The 23541-nt window shown below is 25.5% G+C and overlaps 7 protein-coding genes across 7 annotated transcripts; 2 read left to right on the top strand and 5 right to left on the bottom strand.

Annotated features, from left to right (window-relative positions):
• Window positions 1–8143: 8143 nt before the first annotated feature.
• On the bottom strand, window positions 8144–9046 carry VNE69_08168 (uncharacterized protein; the record flags this gene model as incomplete). The annotated part of the gene is made up of 1 exon (XM_065474486.1): window positions 8144–9046. The coding sequence occupies one exon, from the start codon at window positions 9044–9046 to the stop codon at window positions 8144–8146; it is 903 nt and encodes a 300-aa protein (XP_065330558.1).
• A 1087-nt stretch (window positions 9047–10133) lies between these two features.
• On the bottom strand, window positions 10134–11036 carry VNE69_08167 (uncharacterized protein; the record flags this gene model as incomplete). Its single annotated transcript, XM_065474485.1, has 1 exon — window positions 10134–11036. The coding sequence occupies one exon, from the start codon at window positions 11034–11036 to the stop codon at window positions 10134–10136; it is 903 nt and encodes a 300-aa protein (XP_065330557.1).
• Window positions 11037–15633: 4597 nt separating this feature from the next.
• Window positions 15634–16509, bottom strand: VNE69_08166 (uncharacterized protein; the record flags this gene model as incomplete). Its single annotated transcript, XM_065474484.1, has 1 exon — window positions 15634–16509. The coding sequence occupies one exon, from the start codon at window positions 16507–16509 to the stop codon at window positions 15634–15636; it is 876 nt and encodes a 291-aa protein (XP_065330556.1).
• A 2489-nt stretch (window positions 16510–18998) lies between these two features.
• VNE69_08165 (ribosomal protein eS28) lies at window positions 18999–19202 on the bottom strand (the record flags this gene model as incomplete). Its single annotated transcript, XM_065474483.1, has 1 exon — window positions 18999–19202. One exon carries the CDS (start codon window positions 19200–19202, stop codon window positions 18999–19001), a length of 204 nt encoding a protein of 67 aa, XP_065330555.1.
• A 42-nt stretch (window positions 19203–19244) lies between these two features.
• On the top strand, window positions 19245–20081 carry VNE69_08164 (serine/threonine-protein kinase (RIOK2); the record flags this gene model as incomplete). Its single annotated transcript, XM_065474482.1, has 1 exon — window positions 19245–20081. The coding sequence occupies one exon, from the start codon at window positions 19245–19247 to the stop codon at window positions 20079–20081; it is 837 nt and encodes a 278-aa protein (XP_065330554.1).
• Window positions 20082–20461: 380 nt separating this feature from the next.
• VNE69_08163 (serine/threonine-protein kinase/endoribonuclease IRE1 (ERN1)) lies at window positions 20462–22285 on the top strand (the record flags this gene model as incomplete). Its single annotated transcript, XM_065474481.1, has 1 exon — window positions 20462–22285. One exon carries the CDS (start codon window positions 20462–20464, stop codon window positions 22283–22285), a length of 1824 nt encoding a protein of 607 aa, XP_065330553.1.
• A 160-nt stretch (window positions 22286–22445) lies between these two features.
• On the bottom strand, window positions 22446–23510 carry VNE69_08162 (uncharacterized protein; the record flags this gene model as incomplete). The annotated part of the gene is made up of 1 exon (XM_065474480.1): window positions 22446–23510. The coding sequence occupies one exon, from the start codon at window positions 23508–23510 to the stop codon at window positions 22446–22448; it is 1065 nt and encodes a 354-aa protein (XP_065330552.1).
• Between the last annotated feature and the right edge of the window lie 31 nt (window positions 23511–23541).

Here is a 23541-nt window from a genome sequence, read left to right as displayed (position 1 = left end):
ATAACCACATAAGTCGCTTTCAATAGTAAATCCAATGCAATATCAACTCCATAAATACTTTTATTCTTATAAAAAACATTAAAATCAATTCATTATTGTTTTTTCTTACACAATATCTTTTATATCAAGTTTCTACCTTTAAATAATTTTTATTAATGGTGTTAAGAATTTTTATATTAGAACATTGAAAAATAAATTAAAGAAAGTTTTAAATAAATCAGTGAAATAAGAAAGGTTAAAAGCTGTAACTTTATAAAAATTTTCCATTCATGTGTAATATGTCAATTAAGTACGGAATATACCACCGTCTCGTTTTTTTGATTTAACTCTATAAAAAACACGGCTAAAAATAATAAAAACCATCAGATACCTAAGATGACGATTGTAATAAAAAAATCATAATATTAGAAAGCAGTTTATATGAGAATTTGTGTTACTTGGACTTGATGCTCACATAATTGATACAATAAAGTTTTGCTCTTTGTATTATTTATGTCTAAATGTAATATAAATGCTAAAGTTTATTTCAGACTTATTGTTAAAAAATTTACTATCGATTTTGGTCATCTACACATGAAATTTTTTACATATAATACAAAAAATAAGTTAAAATTCTACTAGATTGGGCATGGTTTTGCTAACTTAGTACTTTATAGTACTGCGCTTATAATGGATCAAGCCTCAATTAATTTTTATGGATACCTCATAATCTACAATAATGTGTACCAATCAAATATTAATCACTGAATGACGATACAGAAGTTTTTATATTTCGTATTTGTTCAGAGAGCTTTTTTAAATGGAGTCTTCATAGTTACTTACGTTTTTCACCCTTTTATTTGTTTACTTCTAATTACACTTATGGTGTTCTTTGCGAAACATCAAACGCAACAACCACTATATTGATATTTTAAACGCGGTGTCTCTTAACTATGCAAATTTTTTCGTATTATAGACTCATAATTTTAACGATTTTCTTAACAATATATGACCAGAATTTTGTATTTTAAGATGACTTAACTAAAAAAAAATTAAAATTCGGTTATTTGAAATTTGAACCTTTATTTCGGGCTATCTCGAGTTCGTAAATTACCTAGTACATTATTAATTTTTATTTTTTTCTTTTAACAATACCAAATAACCATCTATAAGACTTGAAAAATTTTAAGCATCATATAAAATTAATATTGAAAAATATATCTCAAAAAATGTGTGTAAAAAAAAGTTACATATAAAGGCGTTCTAAATGTCAAACTGCTCACTTGAACCGCGTAATGTCTAATTTTACTTGAAAGGTACAGGCGGGAGCAATTGATTATTATCCAATACTACTTACATCACCAAAAATCTATTTTTACACAACATTTCCTTTATGTTTAAATTTATTGTATAATTATTGAACATGTGTGACAAATTCAAACATTTTTTTGACAAGATACTTTTAAAAAATTTTAACATGTAATATAGTATGTAATTATAGATAATGCTTAGGGACAGATATTTAAAGATTTCAATGTGTTTTTAGATTTTAGCTTATTTTTTCAAAAATTTCTCATTATATTTATTTTTTTGCAATAGAAATATCATAGATATAGTTAATATAAAACAACAAAATAAGGGATCTAAGAAATTGAACAAACAATTTGTACTTTTGATGTACCCACGAATGATTGTGCAATAGTTTTGCAGAATCTATTAGTATATCGACGCTAAGAATTTATGAATGAATGTCATACAAACTTGATTTATGCTATAATTATAACCGTGAATATATAACAATTTAAGTCTTAGGTCTCTTACATCTTTAATTACTCTGTAAAATTACATATAATTAGTGCCTAAAAGCAGGTTAAAAGTTTATTTTTATATCTTACAAATTTTTTTCTCACTAAACAAAAAAATTGGTATTTACTTTTTGTCCTTATCTTGGTCCTTCTTTTCTAGGAGAAAAGTAAAAATTATTTATCTTAACTAACGCAGTTCAATTAAAGCAAAAAAATCAAATTCAAATTTTATTATTTTAATTGTAAATAATAGTATATATTTTATGCTTCAATATCTTGAAACAATAATAAAATTTTTTGTATCGTCGATAAAAAAACATGTTTTTTTTGAACACATTTGTCAAATTTATTGACATATTATACAATGTTTGGTTGATCATACAGATATTTGGATGAATTTAATGCCTTGCTCAATGATCAATTCAAATAAATTATTAATTTTTTACACAAATTAAAACAATCAAATAAATATGTAAACCTCTCTAATAATAACTCATAGATAAGTTTTAATAAATTGAAATGTAATTAATAATAAAATTTTCTGGATTTGAGTTCATTATAATAAGAAATCGTACAAGCTATCGTATCTATTTTTTCTATTATTTTACTTTTTGAAATTATTTGCATAGAAGAACTTTCTATTGCCCTTTTTTTTTGCAAAAACACATCGTTTATTTTTCTTAAATCATGATAAAACATATTAATTATTCTTAAATATGCTCTATATTTTACATAATTTTGTGTTGAAAATTTTTTTATTTTACTATCTGCCATCTCTTAATATTCGTTTTTCCATATTAAAAATAAATTATATCAAATTTTCCGTATTATAATTATATTCCGAAATATTCTGATGCATAATATAAGTGCTAGTATTTAGATATTTTGTCCTCATTAATGTGACAAAAATTGGTATATCATTTATAAAAGTAGGTCCCAGCCTGAGAATTAAAGGCTCACGTTTTACAGAATCCTCTCTTTGATAAAATAATGCTTGTTCGTTTATTTTCTATTGTATTCGCTGTATAAAATTGATTTAAATAAGAAGTGTTAATGTTATTATTATAATGGACCACTTGTTCGTAATATGGTATAGAATAATATTCTTGAATGTGTTTTGAGCTCAATATAAATAGCATATATTGAAACATTTATGGATTAAAAAAATCTTCATTTCATTAATAATTTTTTAAAAAAAGGTTAGAAATATTATATCTTTTGATGTTTTAGAAATAAAATCTTATTATCAAAATTGTATAAATTTATTAAAAAACAATTTTATTTAATTTTTGTTTAAAAAATAAAAAAAAAAATTAATAGAAATATTTTGTTGGTTTATAATTAATATGACATAAATATTAATTTTTAGTATAAAGATATTTTTTAATATTTCAGTTTCCCTATATGAACGAAACATTGACTGGTGGGGGTTCTGCCATATTTTTAAAGTGTCTTTCTGTTTATATTTTATTATATATTGAAAAAGCACGCATGAATACAGGATTTTGCATTATATATTTTCATAAAAATTTGAAATTTCAATATACAATAAAAAGTATATTAAATAAAGTCTAATATTGCTACTGCCTTTTCTAGCCAGCCTAACATGCTTATGTAAAACTCAGGACACTCACGGCTATAATCTATACTTAAAACATTCTCAATAATTGTTTTAATTGGAATTTCTAATGAATGAAAAGATGAAAATCTTATTTTAATCATCAAAAAATAATCTTCTATGGGATTTAGTGGTGTTGAATAAAGAGGCAGAAATTTATGATTAATGCCTAGATTATTTAGTTTTTGTAAAACTTCCCTCGAATGATGAAAACTAGCATTATTCATTATAATAACTTTGCCAGGGTTATTCCAAAAGAACATAGATAATTATTTCTCAACCATGTTTTAAAACTCTCGAATTTGTATGCTTTACGTTTATACTCAAATGCCAATAATCTATTTATTGTGATTACACACATGAGGCTTATATTTTGGCCACGATTCACAGGCACATTCTTATAGTCTTTAGTATTAGTTTTCTGAATATCCATAACTCGTAGTATGGGCATTGAACCCTGTTTCATCAAGATAAACTAGGTTTTCGGAAACGTACCTACTAATCTAGGAGGCATAGATACTTCTTTGATTTATTTTGTCCAGTGAATTACTTCATCAAGAATCAAAGAGAGCCGTTTTCTTGTTATGCCGAGTTTTTTGAGTTTTCTCGATATTGAAGATATGGACAAATTTACATTTGTTCGTAAATTTAACTTGTTAGAAATTTCCTGTAAAGTCATATCGTTTGCACAATCAAATATGTTTTTAATACCCCGGTCTGTAATCGAAAGCATTTCGGTTTGACTCAACCGCCGTATAGACCTTGTTGGTTGATTGTGTTAGTTTCGTAAAAATAGATGCAACGGTTTTACGATGTAAATAACCAAAGTCAAATTTCATTATGGATCGTTTTCATCTTTTGCCAGCTCTAAACGATATTTTTTAATTCTTTAGCTATTGTTTTTCTTTCTTTTCTTACCATTAAGGGAATAAAAAAATTCAAATTTTTATAGGAATATAGAAATGCAAACATGAGAAAAGAAATGGAAACATAAGAATATAGTAATGCAACCCCTTTAATACTAATTACAAAAATTAGAACTAAAATTCAGAAAGTACGTTATCTAAGCAAATGAATTGTATCGAATGTACAGATTCAAAGTTCAAATAAGTCCATAGGTCATAACATGGGAGGGAATCGTGGCCGATACCACAGCAATTATTTTAATGCCATCGGCCTATGGGCTAGTACCGACGCTTACATCCAAATGAGAATTATAAAGAAGGCCTGTTTTGCATCTCCTATGAACACCGGCAGAGGCTAGACGAAGAAGGATCTGGAACAAGAACATAGTAGAGGTAGCCAGAAGGTGGTGTGATCAGATAGAGTACGCGGCAGTGCGTGTACATTGAAAAAATTACTTTCAATAATAGCTTTAATAAATAAATTATATTTTTGTTAAAATGCACATTTTAGATAATTAATTTTTTTTTGCTTTTTTTAGGAAAAGGTTAAAAAATTTTAAAAGAATAAAAACTAATTTTGCAACCGAGTTTACAAGAATTAATCTATAAAATATACGTAAATATATAAAAACGGGCCTTCTTTTAGTTAATGCAAATTATGATCTAAGAACAATTAATCTTCTACCATGTTAGTCTGAGTCCACAATTATATTAGTTACGAATAAATTTTTAGTTTTTAAAATATCAAGATGAATCAATTTTAATATACAAGGCAATATCAAATGTCGCAGTTAGTAGAGGGAACCAGTTAGTAGAGAGAACCCTAAAAACGAGCTCTGTGGGATCGAACCCAGGACCTCTCGAAGAAGAACAAAATTTACTTAGAAAGGAAAAAAAATATTATTAAGAAATTACAGTAAAATTATCCTTCAATTTATAGTAAATAATTTTTTGTTTTGTGGGGTTTGAAAATAAAAATGAACAATGATAAAAGACAAGAAGTTTACAATTTTTTATTATATGGTCAGCTGCCACCAACGTTGTTGGACAAAGTTGATCGTAAAAATTTTAAAGGAAAAGCTGAACGTTTCATGTTGTTTGAAGAAAACAACAATGGAAATTTTGAACTAACTGTGAGGTTTAAAGTAGATCAATATAAATCATTGAGATTCTTTACAACCAATGAGCAGCGTTTCAAATCGGATTTCATCAAACTGATTTATGTTTCTAATGGACATCCTGGGCGTGACAGATTGTATCCATTGTTACAATCAAAAGTATACGACGTTACTCAAAACGAAGTACTGAGAGTTTTGAAAAGTTGTGATATTGTCAAGCAAGAAGAAATCTAATAACTAGACCAGTTATTAGACCAATCATTTCAAAATATTCTAGAGAAAGGTATATTGCTGATTTGATTAATCTTCGATTGTATCACGAACTCAATGATGGATATAAATGGTTACTTAACGTAGTGGATTCATTTACCAAGTTCTGTTGGACGGTTCCATTGCGTGACAAAACTGGCATTAGTGTGCGTGATGCCTTTGAAACACTATTCAATACGTTTGGATCTTGTTTTATACTTCATACCGACAACGGTAGAGAATTTGTTAATCAATATATCGTGAATTTATGTGTAAAGTATGAAATAAGACATGTAAGAGGAAGAGCTAGATGTTCTTGGATACAAGGACAGATAGAACGATGCAATCAAACAATAAAATGGATGATTGCATCTACTCTGAGGTCGAAGAATATCTTAGGGCAATGGTCCATAGTACGCCAAAAAGTTACTTGGGCATATAACAACTTAAGGCATTCAACAACTAAACAAACTCTATTCAGTTTAATGTTTGGTAAGCCCATTAAAGACATTATGCAAGAATCTAGAATCACTGATATAATAGATTCGGTTGCAAATAACAACGAAGTTAAAAATGAGGAAGAAGAACGAAAAGAAGAATTTGTTTTTGAAGAAAATAACGTCGTAAATTACGAAGAACTATATGCTTTAAACAATGAAAATCTTTTTTTAAATGAAATTTACCACGAATCTGCACGGTTTAATACTCAAAATGCTGCTAATAGAATGATTGAAAGAAGTATGTGGAGAAATGACTTCTATGAATATAAATTGGGAGATAGGGTTCTTATAAGACCATATTTAGACAATAACAAAAAACAAGAAGGCTTCCTCTATACGAATATTTAAATGTCGATGTATATATTGTAATAAATATACTTCAATTTAATAAAGTAAAATTATCTAAAGAGGCTGATCCATTGCTTATTATAGAATAAATTTACACTAGAGATCTAAGATTGCTTGATAACGAATAAATTTTTAAAAAAGTTGTTTATTTTATTTTTTTATTTCTTTTCCCTCCAAATTTATATAAAATTACTCGAAATATACCCCATAATATTATTAGGACAAATTTAGAACCGTCTCAAAAAAGTCGTTCATTGTGATTGTATTCCTTCGAGAAGTCCCAAGTTCGATTCCCACGGGGGGGGGGTCTTTTTTTTATAAATTTTTTTAGGGTTCCCTCTACTAACTGGTTCCACCAACTAACTGTGACATCAAATATTCAAAAGACTCTAGATTAAGCAGCTTTTAATGAAATCCAATATGTTCGTGTTTATTTGAAAAGACACTACGATATTAGATATATTTATTTCTTATTATGTATTAATATGGTTTAAATTAATCAGAATATACGTCAACGTCGGTACGTTATATGATAGAATCTACTAAGTTGAAATAAGAGTGGGATGAGAATGCTTACAAAGCATTAATCAAAAAATAAGACTACTATTTTATTTGACAAGAAAAAATGCGAAATATTATCAGAGAAATTGGTATAAAAATTAGGAATGATGCACATAAGAAAAGATGAAAATATCATGATTTGTATTCTTTCTAATAGTAACTAGACCTAACATAATTTTTGAAGGAAATTGCTTATGATATGATGGCATAGGACTGAGTGTGGAATAAGCATCACAAATAAAATAAATCAGAAAACTGATAATTGACTTTTCTTAGAAGCATGCATCGAGTTTAATGAGCAGGAGAGGAGTTTAGAGTCTAAATTTTAAGAACAAGATACAAGAGCAAGTTGATAAAGAAAATTATTATGAGGTGTAAGTGAACAGAGGAAAAATAATTATTGAAGGAATGGTTAATATTAGATAATGTCACTATAACGACAAAGTTTAAAGCAAAAATAATACTCAAAATTCAAAATTTTAATATAAATACATCAATATAAGCGACACCTTAGTATATAATCAATTCCAATATACCCATAGGATAATTTTGCAAGAAAAATTTTTATCTTAGCACATAGTATACGAAATCTTAAATTCGTAAAATAAAATGAAATTTCTTATTTAATTGAAAAATAAACTTATATAAGTATCTTAAACGATTTCGACTACAAGAAAAAACGAGGTTTAAAATTAAAAAAATTTTGTATGCTGATGACTAGCTAAAGCCTTTGCTTTAAAAATAAAATCAACATTTTTTCATAGTGTTATATAATTATAAAAAATATAAGAAGAACTATAACAATTATAGAAAAATATGATGCTAAAATTTAGTGGAGAGTTGATAATAAGACGATTAAGAAATTCTTATTATAAATCGATTTTTTACATACAAAATATAATTTACATCAAAAATTTGACTTATAAAAATAAGTTTAATTTTAATTTTTTAGAGAAGTAATCTATGACTTTTACTTACGAGAAAAAAGATCAATTTTAATGCAAAACAGACTACATATGTTATTTTAATTGTTAAATATGTAGAAACTATACTAAAATCCTTAATTTGAAGCTTCATGGTCTTGAAACAATAATAAAATTTCTTGCGTTGCCGTTAAAAAACAATGTCTTTTTTTAAAAACGTAATTCAAATGTTTTGACATTTCAAATAACGTTCGGTTCATTTTATATTGATGAGGAAGAACTATTATATATTGCTCAATGATTAGTTCATATAATTCGATAAATCTTTCGCACAAATTAAAATAATCAAATAGATAAGAAAATCTTTCTAAACATAACTTATGTTTTAGCTTTATTTGATTGCAATTATATTGATACCTCAGATATAGAGGTTTTAGTTTAGCAAAATAAGACATCACACGAGAAATATTATCAATCTTATCTATAATTGCCCTTTTAGATTCTGCTTGTATTGTAGAATTTTGAATCTCGATTTTAATTGTGGGTAAAAACCAATTATTAATTTTTTTAAAATTAGTACTATAGTTACTAATTATTATACCATTTCTTCTGTATTTTTTTTTATTTTGTTCTGAAAATTTTTCAATTTTTTTATCTGAAGTCTCGTGATATTCACTTTCCCACACGGTAAATAAATTATTGAATATTTCCGCCTTATCATATTTTTCTGCCACATTTTCATTTACGGTGAATGTATTATCATATAGGTATACTGTTCTCATGAGTTTAACAAAGTTTATGATATCATCTATATAAGTAGGCTCGGAATTTAGAACTTGAGGCCCCGATGAGTCAGAATACTCTCTTTGATTTGCGAATATATTTTCGTTTTCATTTTCCATTGCATTTGATGCATGACATAAATGTACATAACTAATGTTAACATTGGAACCATCTGGAAGAATATGTTCGTAAATTGTTGCTATACGTTTATTTTGGCCGAGTTCAGAACCGATTATTAAAAATATATAACGAAACATATATGGGATATAAAAATTCATTTTATACATAAAAAAAAAGTTAAAATAGTAAATGTAAAATGTAAGAAAGGCAATAATGGTTTTTTGTCAAAACTTTATAAAAGTTTTTTAAAAACAACCTTAAATTTAATTTAACGCAATAAATTTCTTCATAGAAAGTGTTTTTTTACTTACAAAATGTGTAAGATTTTATTTACGAAAACTGAATGTCTTTTTTGCATCAAAATTAATTGTATGTCTACAAAAAGGTCTCGTTGTTTTCCCTTGTCTCAATTCATACATTAACTATTATATAAAAAACATTTATCTGTTATTTTTTTCTGTGGTCATCTAAGAAACTTAAATATGTATATTATCACACAATCTGTCTATATTGAACAAAATTTCTTCATATGACGGCATTGTACATTTGATAAGTGGAAAATTTAGTTTTTTTTCGCAAATTGCGATTGGGAAGATTTACAAGTTTAAATTAATCTCTATTTAAGCACTGTCGATTGTATAGACGTACAAAAACGCTATAAATTTAAAGCTTTCTTTCTTATGCGCAATTTTAAGAGTTATAAGTACGTGTAATTCGTAATGTTCTAAGGTTTGGTTTACCTCTTTTCAAATCTTGAAAGAAAAAGTCAACATGTTTGTTTAAATTTCTTTTTTTCTCCATTTTTTTTTAGATTTAAACCGATTATGTTAGCTGCTTTTGATGCTATAAGAACTTGCACCATATAAAAAACTACCAATATACACGATTTATATGTAAAGTTTGTTTAACGTTAAGATTATTATAAATTTTACTTAAGTTCTATATCTTAATTATTATGTCTTGGATTATTTTATAATGATTGAAATAATTCAAATATTAAGGAAGATTTTAGTACCGCGCTTTTACAATTCAAAAATACACTATGTAATACCCATGTGTTTAGACATTTTTTCATGTCGGGTTTTTTTGTTGAGACTAACCAAATTAAATTTTTAACGTTTTATAACAACACTTTCGTTCTATTAATATCCAATAAAATTTATTTTGATGCAAAAAAAAATTAAATGCTATATAAAAAATAGAAAAAAAAAATCAATTCAAAATTTAATCTGCAATTTCGAGACTTTGAAACAATGTTAAGATATTTTGTGTAGCCTCTAAAAACACCTGTCGTTTTTCAAACACATATGTCAAATTTATTGACATATCGTATACTACCCGATTCATTATACATTGGTTATGAAAAACTAATATATGATGGTCAATAATCAATTCATATAAAACAATAAATTTCTCCACAAAATTAAAATAATCAAATAAATAGGGAAATCTTTTTAAAGATAACTTATATTTTAGATTCAATGAATCAAAGTTCAAATCATGTCGTAATTTTCCAGGCTTAAATTTTTCGAAATATGACATTGTACTCGATATCAGATCTATATTTTCTATTATTGCATTTTTGACCATTTCTGATATAGAAGAAGCTTCCACTATCTTTTTTATAATAAAAAGAAACACCCTGTTAATTTTTTTGAAATTATTACTATACATATTTATTATCTTACAATATTTTCTATATTTTTTTAAGTTTCGATCCGAAAATTTTTTCATTCTAATATTTGACACCTCATATTGTTCATTTTGCCATATTATAAATAAATTATCAAAAATTATTCTCTTATCAATATCTTCTGGGCTGATTTCAAGAATATTTAAGGTCTTGGTATTAAGATATTTTGTTCTCATAAGATCAACAAAATTAAGTATCTCGTTTATGTAGGCTGGTTCTGGACTTAAAACCAAAGGCTCTGGAGACTCAGATAACCTACTTTGATGAGGACCGGCTTGTGAATTTTTATTTATCACAGTATTCGAAGTGCCAGGTTGAATTAATAAACTTTCGTTTACGCTAATTTCTATTGCGTTCCTAAGCTTGTTACTCGAGACAGATTTTTTATCTTGACCAAGTTTTGAGCAAGCTATCAATACAACGTATTTAAACATATATGGGATAAAAATTTACACATATAAAATTTATTAATTTTGTGATCTTTTATATGTCCGGTATTAAACTAGAACTTGTTGTAAGACGATTGATGTCAAAAGTCAATACGTCCATTTTAAGGCCAACCTTAAAATTATATTTTAAACGGAAATAATATCAGTATGTTTTTCTAATAATTTTGCGATAGCTCACACGGGAAGATTATTAATATTATATTTATATTTGAAATGGTATAAATTTGAAATTTTAAGGTTATTGGATGAAAGAATTTTTTTTTATGTTTTTTTGCCTCATATAAATATAGAATTTTTTATTTTTACCCTAACTTTCGAAAGTGGAAGCAAAAATGTGGACGTGCAAATATCAAAAAAGTCTTTAAAATCGCGTAATTACAAAAACTTTGATTTTTGATTAATTTTAAACTTTTTAATTATCTATTTATATTTATAAACTCGAGACGTGTCTGTTCAATACATTTAATATACAGTAAAGATAATTATCGAATGAACTCTATATAATGAATATTTAAAAAAAAATTACAATTATATAATGACATAAGGAACAAATAACACTTCAAATATAGGTAATATAGTTTTAACTTATAAATATACTTTATTACGAAAATTGCATGTTATTTGACTTATTTTTTTTGGGCAACTATAAATGCATTTTTTACTGTGTTATTAAATTAAAAAAAAACAAGTTAATGTGTATCGTATTCACATAAAAATTAGTAGTTCTAGTTGCTATTTCAAACGGCATAAAGTGATTGTAATCGTGTCAAACGACGAAAATATTATATTAGGAAAATTAATAAAAAACAAAATAAATCTAACGTGTTTAGCCATTGTGGGGCTTTATTTCTACAAAATACGATTACTAATATATGTTTAACAGCTATGGTTTATTTTTATGATCAAAATAGAATCTTATATGACTTTTTTGTCACTGTGAAAAATTTTATTTCTTCTTGTCGTTCTTTTTGTAAACGTTTAGAAAACTATATAAACATAAGTTTTTTATTTTGTAAAGCATAGCTTAAAAAAAAGTTTTAATATACATTGTTAGATAGCGTACTTTATTTATTTGCTTTTTCTTTACAAAACAATTTTAGATTCGAATTTTCTTTTTATCTTGTAATTAAATCCTTTGGTTACCTCAAGTGTATTTAATTGAGTGTAATATACTAAAAAATCTTTTTTTTAAATAATTATTATACATTTAAAACATGTTCTTTGAATAAACTTGATAATTAGAACGAAATCGTTCCAAACTAAGTTACTTATTTCATATACGAAATATTTGGAAAATTAAATGTGGGTAGTATTTTTTCATACTACTTTTTTAAAAAAGTTTCCAGCGCTAAAATTCTAATTAAGTATATATATAGTATAATTATATAATCCCTTCAGAATCAAAATACCACCTTTTTCATTAACTTTTGTGTTATTTTAAATAGGAATTTTGTTTAAAGTCTAACATTTTCTTTCGAAAGGATTTTTTTGTACTTTATTTTTTTAAAAGTTTTTGTGGTTTGCAGTCTGAGGATTTAATCATTAATTCGTATTCCATTATAGCTTTCTGACTTTTGTAAAACACTTTGGTCTTTTAATTACTGATTTTTATTTCTAAATTTGGATGTACTCTACATAGGACTATTCTTCTGCAATTTGTACTCTTTTATATCTGTTGTTTTTAAAAAAATTTAGACATCTTTGCTGTTGATTTGAAAAATTTATGGTTTTATTTGTTATTTTTGATTCCAAAATTTTTTTCTATAAAATGATATAATGAGAATTTTTCATAAGTAGTCGTTTGATTTTTTAATCTCGTAGACAAAAATTATGTAATTTGTAGTTAAGTATAGTTATGAAATTTACCATTTGTATAGATAAACTTTACAAATTAATGAAATTTTTATTTTATATTTTAAGATTTAACAAGTATATTATTTACTTAATTGATTTTTTTTTTCATTCAAAGGCCAAATGGTATTGTACACCTTAATTTTATGTTATACATTTTATTAAATTCAAAGTTTCTTACAACTAAATCGCATTTTATTTTATTTTTTTTTGCTAATAAGCGTGGTATAACTTCATAATTTGTATTCTAGTGTATTACAATTCAAACATCAAGATAAACAAAAATCTAATTTATTTCTTGAGCGACCTGGTCCAGATCTCCATTGATGTATCTAATTATTATGAAATTGTTCTATTTAAACATGTAGATAAGTAAAAATTTTGCTTATTGTCAAAGTTGTTAAAATAACAAATAAGATTTGAAATAAAATATACGAATCTATATATAATTTATTTAATATTTCGCACAGACTAAATACTTGCAATATTTGATGATCGTTAAATTAATCTATTTTTTTTTACGATTATTTCCCGTATGTTACATTTTTTGAACATTTTTATGTTTGTTAACAGACATCTTAAAAATACTAACATAAATATTCGTTATAAAAAATATTTAAAATAAATTTTTGCAAAATAAATAATTATAAATACATCACAATCATATCCAAGATGATAGGTTTTAAATTTTATATTTTTAATTTAAGAAATGATTGTAAATGTACGATATTTTTTATTTTAAATAACATACAAGACCTTTTAAGTTCTATTAAGATCCCTAATTCAATTTAATTATAAATCGTGTTTTACAATTCAAACATTATTATCTCTTTTTTACGATTTTACTACTATGAAAGCTTTTTTTGTTTGTTTATAGGCGTCCAGAGCATATATGTTATAAATATCTCAGGCTTTAACATATGTATATGATATAGTTTAATAAATGACATAAAAATAATATTTATCGTTTTCAAGTAAGACGTATGAATTATGCCATGCTAAAAAATTTAGAAATCACTCAGTTTAGGAATGTATAGCTATTGAGTATGTTGAGATAAAAGTTGACACTAGGATACATTCAAGTTTCGAAATAAAGTATAACAAGCCTGATATACTAATTGTGGACAATTTTAGGATAGAAGTGATCGTTTTTAAATTAAAATCACAAGCACTAACAACATTCATGCATTAGATCCGGAAAAAAAACATAAATAAGACTTGCTTGAAATCATTGCCTTCTTTCTATAAATTTAGGCGAAATTTATTCTTTTTGTGATGACTTTAGATGGAATAGTAACTAATTTCCACCGCTCGCATATCAAAGAGCTCCGATTAGAACCCAAAATAAAAGTATATATGCAGACAAGAGTCCTTAAAATGACTTTAAAAGGCTTAACTATGCCATTTAGACATAGACTTGAAACTTAATATGAAGGGATATTTTGGACCCAATATGTGGATTTCAGGAGGAAATCCGGGAACTGTCAGAAGAAATTGTGAAAAGTAATTAGTAAGTAAGATATTATACCCAAATAAAGTATTTATAAGTTTCAATAATAAAATTAAGCATGAGGTATAATAAATTCTGCAATATATATAATATCATATAAATTTCTCTAAAAAACTAAAAACCTCTTATAAAATCTTAAAATTAAAGAACCCAATATAAACATAACTTTATTAAACTGTGTAAATATTGGACCAACAAGAAATCTTTTTTTAAACGTTACATTATATTTATATTAATTTTAAGAACAAAGCTAAATACATTGTAGATAAAACATTCTTTATATCCATTTTACCTTGATTATATTTATTAAAATTTTCTAGACATATTATTGAATAATAGAATCGAAGATTCTATGAAAAATACGGATACCTACTTATTTAATCTTATAAATTAAAAAACAAGCACGTTATGTAATAACATGAAATGAATGTCTTCTAAATGTGCTATCTATCTGATATTTAATCTAAATAGTTTTTTAAGTTATTTCAATACAGTACCCATAAAAATAGAAGTGGAACTAAAATTGTATAATAAGCGTAGTGCTGTATATATTCTGAACACAATATAGACAAAAAAATTTATGAATAAGCTTTTAAGTTTATTGTTTTTTTTTATGTTTTTGTACTACAAAACAATTTATCTCTTTATATTTATCCTCTTTGAGCATAATTTATTCTATTAACAAAAAAGCTTGTTTAAGTTTTTTTTTAATATACATTTTTTTATTAACAAACTATAAATAAATAGAATAAAAAATATTTCGTATTTAACAATTTGTAAGAACTATGAATTTATATATTTCAGCAGCTTATTTTACATTTTAAATTTTCCTAGTTTCAGTAAAAAATTTTAAGAATTTTTTATCTGAAAGCATTAATAAGATCAAGAAGCATTTACAAATAGTCTAGACAGATAAAGTCTAAAAAAGAAATGTCTCTAGTGTCGAAGGAGTGTGAAAACGCAAAAATTCTTAAGGGGTGGTGAGGTGTTATAATTAAATTGTTTTTAGTATTTATATGGGCAGAAGTTTTATACAAAATCAAGTTAAATATAAAAAATATGGACATTAAATTATAATGAGAATATAATTAAATTATAGAGGATATTGATTTGGGAGAAATAAGACGATTTAATCGATAGATCTAGTTCAAGTATAACCATACTATTATTTATATTACTTGCACGTAGAAAAAATAACAAAAATTTTAATATAAATTTTTTTTAATGATGCTGTTCAAGAGTTTCAATCAATGCCAAATTTGTTCTTATATCTATTAAAAAATTTTCTCTATTTTTCAATACATATATCAAATTCATCGACATTAGATACAATTCACATATCATTTTATAATGATCATCCACTTTTTTGATAAAGTTTTCAAAAATCAACTCATATAGTGTTATAAACCTCTCACATAAATTAAAATAATCAAATAAATAAGGAAACCTGCTAACCATCAGCCTATAATAAAGTTTCAATGTATTTGTATTATATTCGTAGCTTAAATTTTCTGGTTGAAGCCTTCTATAATAAGACATGACTTCATGCAAATATTTTATATTATTTGTTATTAATCTTTTCGATCCTTCTTCTATACTAGATTTTATTATTTCTTCGTTAATTTTTGGCAAATTAATATTTAGGACTTTATTAAAGTTATTAACCCATTTTTTATATTTACAATAACACATTTTCGTCTCAATTTGTTTTATAAATTCCTTGTTTTTTTCTGGAAATTTGTAAGTTCCAACATCCGCAGGACATAAAAATTTTTCCTTTTTCCAATTTTGAAATGCATCATGAAAAATTTTAGCCCGTTCCTCAAAATTAAAAATATTTTTTAGGGCAGTGTAAGATTCGGTGTTTAAGTAAATTTGTTTCATTAGATCAACGAATACTTCTATTTTTTCTAATAATTCCCTAGATACACACGCATTATACGAAAAAGACGATTTTTTTTGCACTGTAGCTTGTATCATTAATTCATCTTGATTAAGACCAAAGTTTCTTGATTGCATTTCCCAACCTCTCCAGAGAATATTGTTTGAATTATTTTCGAGAGTTCCACTTAAGACCAGTAAGACATATTGAAACATAAATGGGGCAAGAAAAAATTTTTAAATACTTGTAAATTAATTTATATAAACAAAATCTTATTTCAGCGTGATTTTCTTAAATTAGAAAATAAATACTTTATAGGTTTAGAGTCAATAAATTTTATTTTTATCGTTACACGTCAAAATGACCAGTAGAATGTCAAATAAACTTTAATTTCATAAAATCGGCAATTGATGTTATACATTGTTTACGATTAAGATGAGATGTTTTTTAAAAAAATTTACTATATTGATTCTAGGACGTATTTTTTTTCTATGAAAGCAAGAGTACAAAAAAAAAACATGACTAAAAATGTATTACAAAAATCACCTTCAAAAAATGAACTGAGACTTATTATAATGTTAAAACAGTTTAATAATTTGTAGAAAATGTAATAAATGTCAAATCCGGAGTGACCATTTTGAGACATTTGACATGAAAAAAACAAAAAAACTTTATGGTTATTAAAGAAAAGCCTCCCGACAAATAAAAACTTAAACAGCCTATAACATGTGTATACATTGGCTATCATAAAGGCCTTGCTTGTAGAAGAAAAATTATCCCTTATTAGAACCATAGACAGGTATGCCTGTGACCTGCGTTCAGCAGGATTCTATAGAGTAGCACGTCTGACTCACTCGTCAATTAAGAATCTAACTAGTTCGACGTATATGCTACGGCATCAGCAGCTGTCATACATCCCTAGGTAAAAAGGAGGACATTTGAGATGTAGAAATTTAAATATTTATGATAAATGGACCCATGTTTATATTCCAACAATATTAAAACGCATTTAATTTACAAATTTAAAGGTCCTGTTTTTCTTATACTAAATTTTTTAGGTACTTTTTTACGGAGCTCGGATTTAAAACCCCCTAGGAGGGCGTTCAAAAAATTTTCTAACCGCAAAAATGAAGCGCAAAAAGGGAGAAAATATACTTAGCACTTATAGTATCAAAAATACCAAATAAGCACATGTTTAATTACAAAATCCAGTTTTAAATAATTTTATACATATTGTTTTATTCAATAAGTTTTTTTTCATGCCCAAAATTTTTTAATTATTTGACATGTTTTTTATATTATAGAGGAGAATTTATTCATTGTCTTCTATGAAATACCAACCGCTAAAGAATACAGTAAGATATACACAATTAACACATATTCGTCATTATAAATATAACTAAGTTGATTTGTTTAGTATACTATTTATATTGAATTTGAATTTTTAAGATTAATTTTAGACGATAAATTTTGCACTTCATTTTTAGGATTCGAAATGATAACAATTTTCCCATTAAGAGGTATTTTATCCCTCGCCCTTGTTTTATTTATATATGATATCAATATATCTCCAATGCACTCTTGTGCAAGCATTACTTCTCTTCTTTCAATATTTTAAATATAGTTTGCCTTTTAAAATTCAATCTTATACATATTTTATAGTAATTTGATTTTCTATTATAAATCTTCCTCTACATAAGAACCTGTTCTAGTGTAGTAATCTAGTTTACTAGAAAGACAAGAGAATGTAAGATAGAAATCTGTAAAAAAGCAAGTAAGGTGTTTACTGAAGGGTCTAATTGAGAAGTCGATTTATTATAGCAATCAAGATGTTCTTTCCCAGCTAAAGTCAAATCTTATTACCAAAAATAAGCAACTGCGTCTACAATAATTTCAAAAAGAAGGAATTCCTTTACCAAGGCAATTTTCTCTTCGTTTACATTTGTGATCAAATTAAAAAAAGGAAGATTCTAAGTCTTAAGATTATGCTTATGTAGAAATTAAAGACACAAAATCCATGTCCAGTATTTTACGACAAATGTCCTGTCAACAATAAGTGTTTATTTCTTTATAAAGATAAAATAACCAGAGCATTATTTAGATCTTTTCTTTCGTGCTTTTATTTCCATTAATATAAGGAAGTTTGTGTTTTAATATTATGCTTTTCTTCTTTTTAAGTTAAATTAGATCTTCATGCCTTTTACTAATTTACTTGGTCTTTATTGTAATTGTCGACCTTATCTTTTATTTCTTAGTTTTGGGGCCAAAATATATTGCATAAATTATAATGACAGAATTAAGTAAAACATGGACATAAATCCGTTTTAGAATATTTCTATATGGGAAATTCTACCAATTAGCGCCTAAAAATGTAGGAAATATTGACTTTTACTTTAAGATTTGAATATTATTTTCGGTTAAATTGCTTGGACATTACTTTGTACTTGTTATTTATGCAATGAATTTTGAATTATTTTTTGACCCTTGCACTTTCAATAAAACAAACAAATTTGAAATGCTGTTACAAATAAAAAGCATTTGTGCATAAAAGTAAACTTTCTTGTAATATTATAAGACTGCTTATGTCATTATTAAATTATCCATATTTTTTTTACTGTATTCAAGTTTAAACTTGATTTTAAATATAACTGGTCTTTCTAAAGAAAAAATAAAAGAGTGTTTTTTATAAAGTATTATAATTTAATTATCTTGATCTACGGTGCTCTCTCTCACATTCCAATAAAGCTATAATATCTCCTTCTCTTACTGATCCTTTTATAAGTCTATTCATTTTCCTTCCATTATTTAATAGCTCAACTCTCACCAAAACTAAAGCACCAGCTGATCCTGCTCTGTCTGCTGTCTTTAAAACTTTACAATAAAATTGTTGCTGTAAATTGGCTTCCATTTTTGAGGGCAAAAAAAAAAAAAATTTTTATAACCCACTAATATGATTTTATCAACAGACGGCGTATTTACAATCTCAAAAAACCATTTAAAGATTCTACACATCGTAGAAGATTGTAATATCCACAATAAATTATCAGACATGGAAATATTAAAAAATAAATCAAAAGTACAAAATATTAATTGTTTTTTACAAGACTTGATTAAGTTGAAATTTCTTAAATATGAAAAACCAAATTACAAATTGACGATTAGTGGAATGGACACTGTAGCAATTAATGCTTTAAGAGATAACGGATTGACAAAATTGACATGTAGAATAGGAATAGGTAAAGAATCTGATATTTGGGGCGGAATATATAAAGGAGAAAATGTAGCACTAAAAATCCACAGATTAGGTAGAACAAGTTTCAAAAATGTAAAAAATAAGAGAGATTATCAAAAAGGGAAAATTGATTGGTATAAAATAAACAAATTGTCATGTCAGAGAGAAGTCGAATATTACGAAATATTTAAAGATCTGGATATACCAAGATTTATAGACTCTAATAGACACATAATCGTATTAGAATTATTGGACTATCAGCCTTTGTACATGATAAAGCCTAAAGAGCCGGAAATAATTTATAAAAAAATGATCGAATTTATTAAAGATTTGTGGGACTTGGGATTCGTCCACGGGGATTTTAATGAATTTAATGTCTTAGTAAAAGACGGCAAAATAAAAGTCATAGATTTTCCACAGTGTCTTGTGAAGACACACAAACAAGCTACAAAATATTTAAAAAGGGATATTGAATGTGTAGAAAGTTATTTCAATAAAAAGCATGGACTTGTTACAGTGTCAAATAATCTAAAAGAAATTTTAGAAATTGAATAAAAATATTAATTTAAAATTATAATTTGTAACCTACATAAGTATTATTTCAGCATATAAATTAGAAACTTAATTTTATTTGTAACTGACAAATAAACAAAAGTATAAATTTAATTTGTTTAACTGACAAACAAACATTTTTTTAAATAGAAAACATAAAGAATTAAAATGATACATATCTATAAATTTCATATTTTTTGTAACTGACAAATATTTTGGAAATTTGACATCTTAACTGACAATGAAATTTGAAATTTTAACTGAAACTGTTTTTAAAATTTGAAGTTTTTTTATAGGAGCAAATCTAAATTATTATTTGTAACTGACAAAAATCATAAAGGGGCTTTTTATCTTTTTTCATTTACTTACCCCTATTAGAGAAAATGTCTTCTTTATTTTATATTCTCCATTTGATATTTATTCAGTCTGTGTTTTCTTTAAACATAGTCCAAACTGACAATAATATTCTTCATTTTATAGAGGATGACTATATGGAAAAATTCGAAATCAATAAATTAAAATCTAAAACGCCTGCTTTACCTATCGCAGTAGGAGATAAAACCACAATACAAACAAGTTACAAAAGTATTATAGACAACATTATTATATCAAACGACGGACTTGTCACTTATGAAAATTTTTCATTTAATATTGACAGTCTCCAAGGAGAACCAAAAATCTGTAATTATATCATTTTCCAGACACAACGCAGATGTGAAACAATCTTAAAATTTAATACTATCATATTTATGGTTTTTATAGATCTGAAAATCATGGATAGTAGAACTTTATACACGAGAATAGAAACATTTTCATACATTTATTTTCCATTTAGTACTGCAAAAAACATAAATGTAAGCGAAAAGACTGTCTGGATACATCAAAAAGAATACACTTTTGATGAAAATATAGTGGCAGTTTACGACGTAGTAAAATATAAAGGCACGAATTATATGAATAGAATTTATTCAAATTCAGGAATACAACTTTATACACCAAAATATAATATAGAAAAGATTTCTTATTTGAAATATTGGGCTATATTGATTTTACCAATATTTTTAATCTATTGGTATAGACCAAAAAATATTAAACTTAGTACTTTAGATTACGAAACATCAAATTACAAAATTTATAAAGGCGTTTACAACTCAGAAAAAGCGATAATAAAGAAATTCAAAAGAAGAGACACTAGTTATTATAAAGAAATAAGCATTTTAAACAAAATAGATCATCCTAGTATAAAAAAGATTTTATATAGCGAAAACTCATATTTCAAACCGACAATGGTCTTTGAATATTCTGAAAGAGTTAGTTCTTTATCAAAAAATGATTTATACCAATTTGTACAAGTCATTTTATATTTAGTAGAACAAAAAATTTTTTATAAAAATTTTTCGCCTATAAATTTTAGACGGAAAAATGGTAGATTCATACTTTTTAATATTTATTCTGATGACGACACCTTAGGCTGGTACTTAGAAGATGACAAATATGCTTCAACTTTACAATCTGTAGGTATAATTTTACATTATTTTATGACTGGTTATCATCCATACGATATAGAAGAAGAAATATCAAAAAAACCAAAATTTTTTTATATTAAAAATCAAGAAGATATAAAATTCAATGAAATTTCTAATACTCTACAAATTAATGAAAATAATTTGAAAAAGTACGACAAGGCAGATTTAAAAGAAATAGAAAATAATATGAAAATAAGAAAATATAAATTACGAACAGTAATGTCTTTAGAGCATGATTTGATTTACCACACTATAAAAAATAGTACGACAATTATCAAATTATCAAAACATCCTTACTTTTGGTCTCATGAAAAAATTTTCAATTTTTTAGCAAACTATTCTGACATTGTAGAAGGCTCAAGTTCACAGACTAGAAAACTAGAACGAAATAAAAGTCGAATATTCGAAATGCCATGGAATAATTTCCTTGAAAATGTGCTACTTGAAGAATTAGAAATATTTAGGACATATAATTATAATAATGCTAAAGATCTTATTAGAGTAATAAGAAATAAAGGAAGACATTATAATCAAATTCCTGAAGCAGTAAAAGATTTTTATCAAAGTTTCCCTGTTGGCTTTGTGGATTATTGGACAGGGGTGTTTCCAAGATTATTGATAGTTTGTTATAATTGCGGGGAGTCATTAAAAGATAATGAATTAATTAAAGATTATTATTAAATAGTATCTTATCATAAATATTATCTTTTTAGTAATATTAAATAATATAAAGCTTTTTTTACTTACAAGATAAAAAAATTAATATTTAATCTAGAAATAAACAACTTTATTAGAAAGTATGATGTCGATAAAATATAAGTTTTTATTCTATGAATTTTTTTTATGAATTCAGACGTAAAAGATTTTCTATTTGCTTTTCTATTTTGTATTTCTGTGCGGGATTCTCAATATTTTCTACAATAAACATTTTAATATATCGAAAAAGTTTACAAGACCAACTTCCAAGTCTACTAAGAAGATATTCTCCTAAAATATAAAGATATGTTTCTAATACTACAAATTCGTGATTATCAACATTAAGAAAACCTGCCGCAAATGCCCATGCCTCGTCAATAAAATCACATTCTTTTAATATACCGAAAAAAACAGAATACATTCCTTTTAAACCATTTTCACTGCACTTTTTATTTAATAAATTAATTTTATAAAAAACAAACAAATCTTTAGTATACAAAATTTTAAAGAATAAACTGTATTGTTTATAAGATTCCTGATGTCTTGAAACTTGAACAGTAGATTGTTCTAGAATTTTGTGTGTAAAAGTTTCTATAAATACAACTGATTCTTTATATTCCATAAGGAATCTTGAGAGAGATAAAATCTTATTATAATCATTGTTAAGTTGATTAAGTCTTTTATTGACTTCCATTTTGATTTTTAATAATTCGGATCTTGGCATTTTGTCTTTTTCATTTTTTATTGATTTTTCGATTTCCAGATATTTGGAAAAATATGAAAAATTTTCTATGTAAAATTCTGACAAATTAATGTTGAAATCCCAATTGACACTCTTTGGGAATTTTATGTCATTTAAATTTTTATATTGTGTAGTTTCTTCTATTTGTTCGGGGGCACATAGAACATGACCTTTCGTAATATTGTTTTCCATATTACTTGTCGCCCCAAATGTGTGTTGATTGTTATTAGAACATTGATTTTCTAAATAACTTGACTTTTGCAAGTTATAAATATTATTCGTCATTGCAAAGTTTTGTACATTATTCGCCATTGTAAATCTTTGTACACTATTTTCCGCTAAATTGTTCCTCGTTACTTTATTTTCTTCTGTTTTTTTATTTATATTTTCTCTTTCTCTTTTTGATTTTTCTATTAAATAAAGCACTTTTTTCTTCCTTTCACGTTCAATTTCTTCAAATTCATCCATTGAATTTTAGGGCCTTTTGTTATTAAAAACG

Source organism: Vairimorpha necatrix, chromosome 8, assembly GCF_036630325.1.
Source record: "Vairimorpha necatrix chromosome 8, complete sequence".
Lineage (NCBI taxonomy): Eukaryota > Fungi > Microsporidia > Nosematidae > Vairimorpha > Vairimorpha necatrix.
This window is presented reverse-complemented; position numbering and strand designations above follow the sequence as displayed.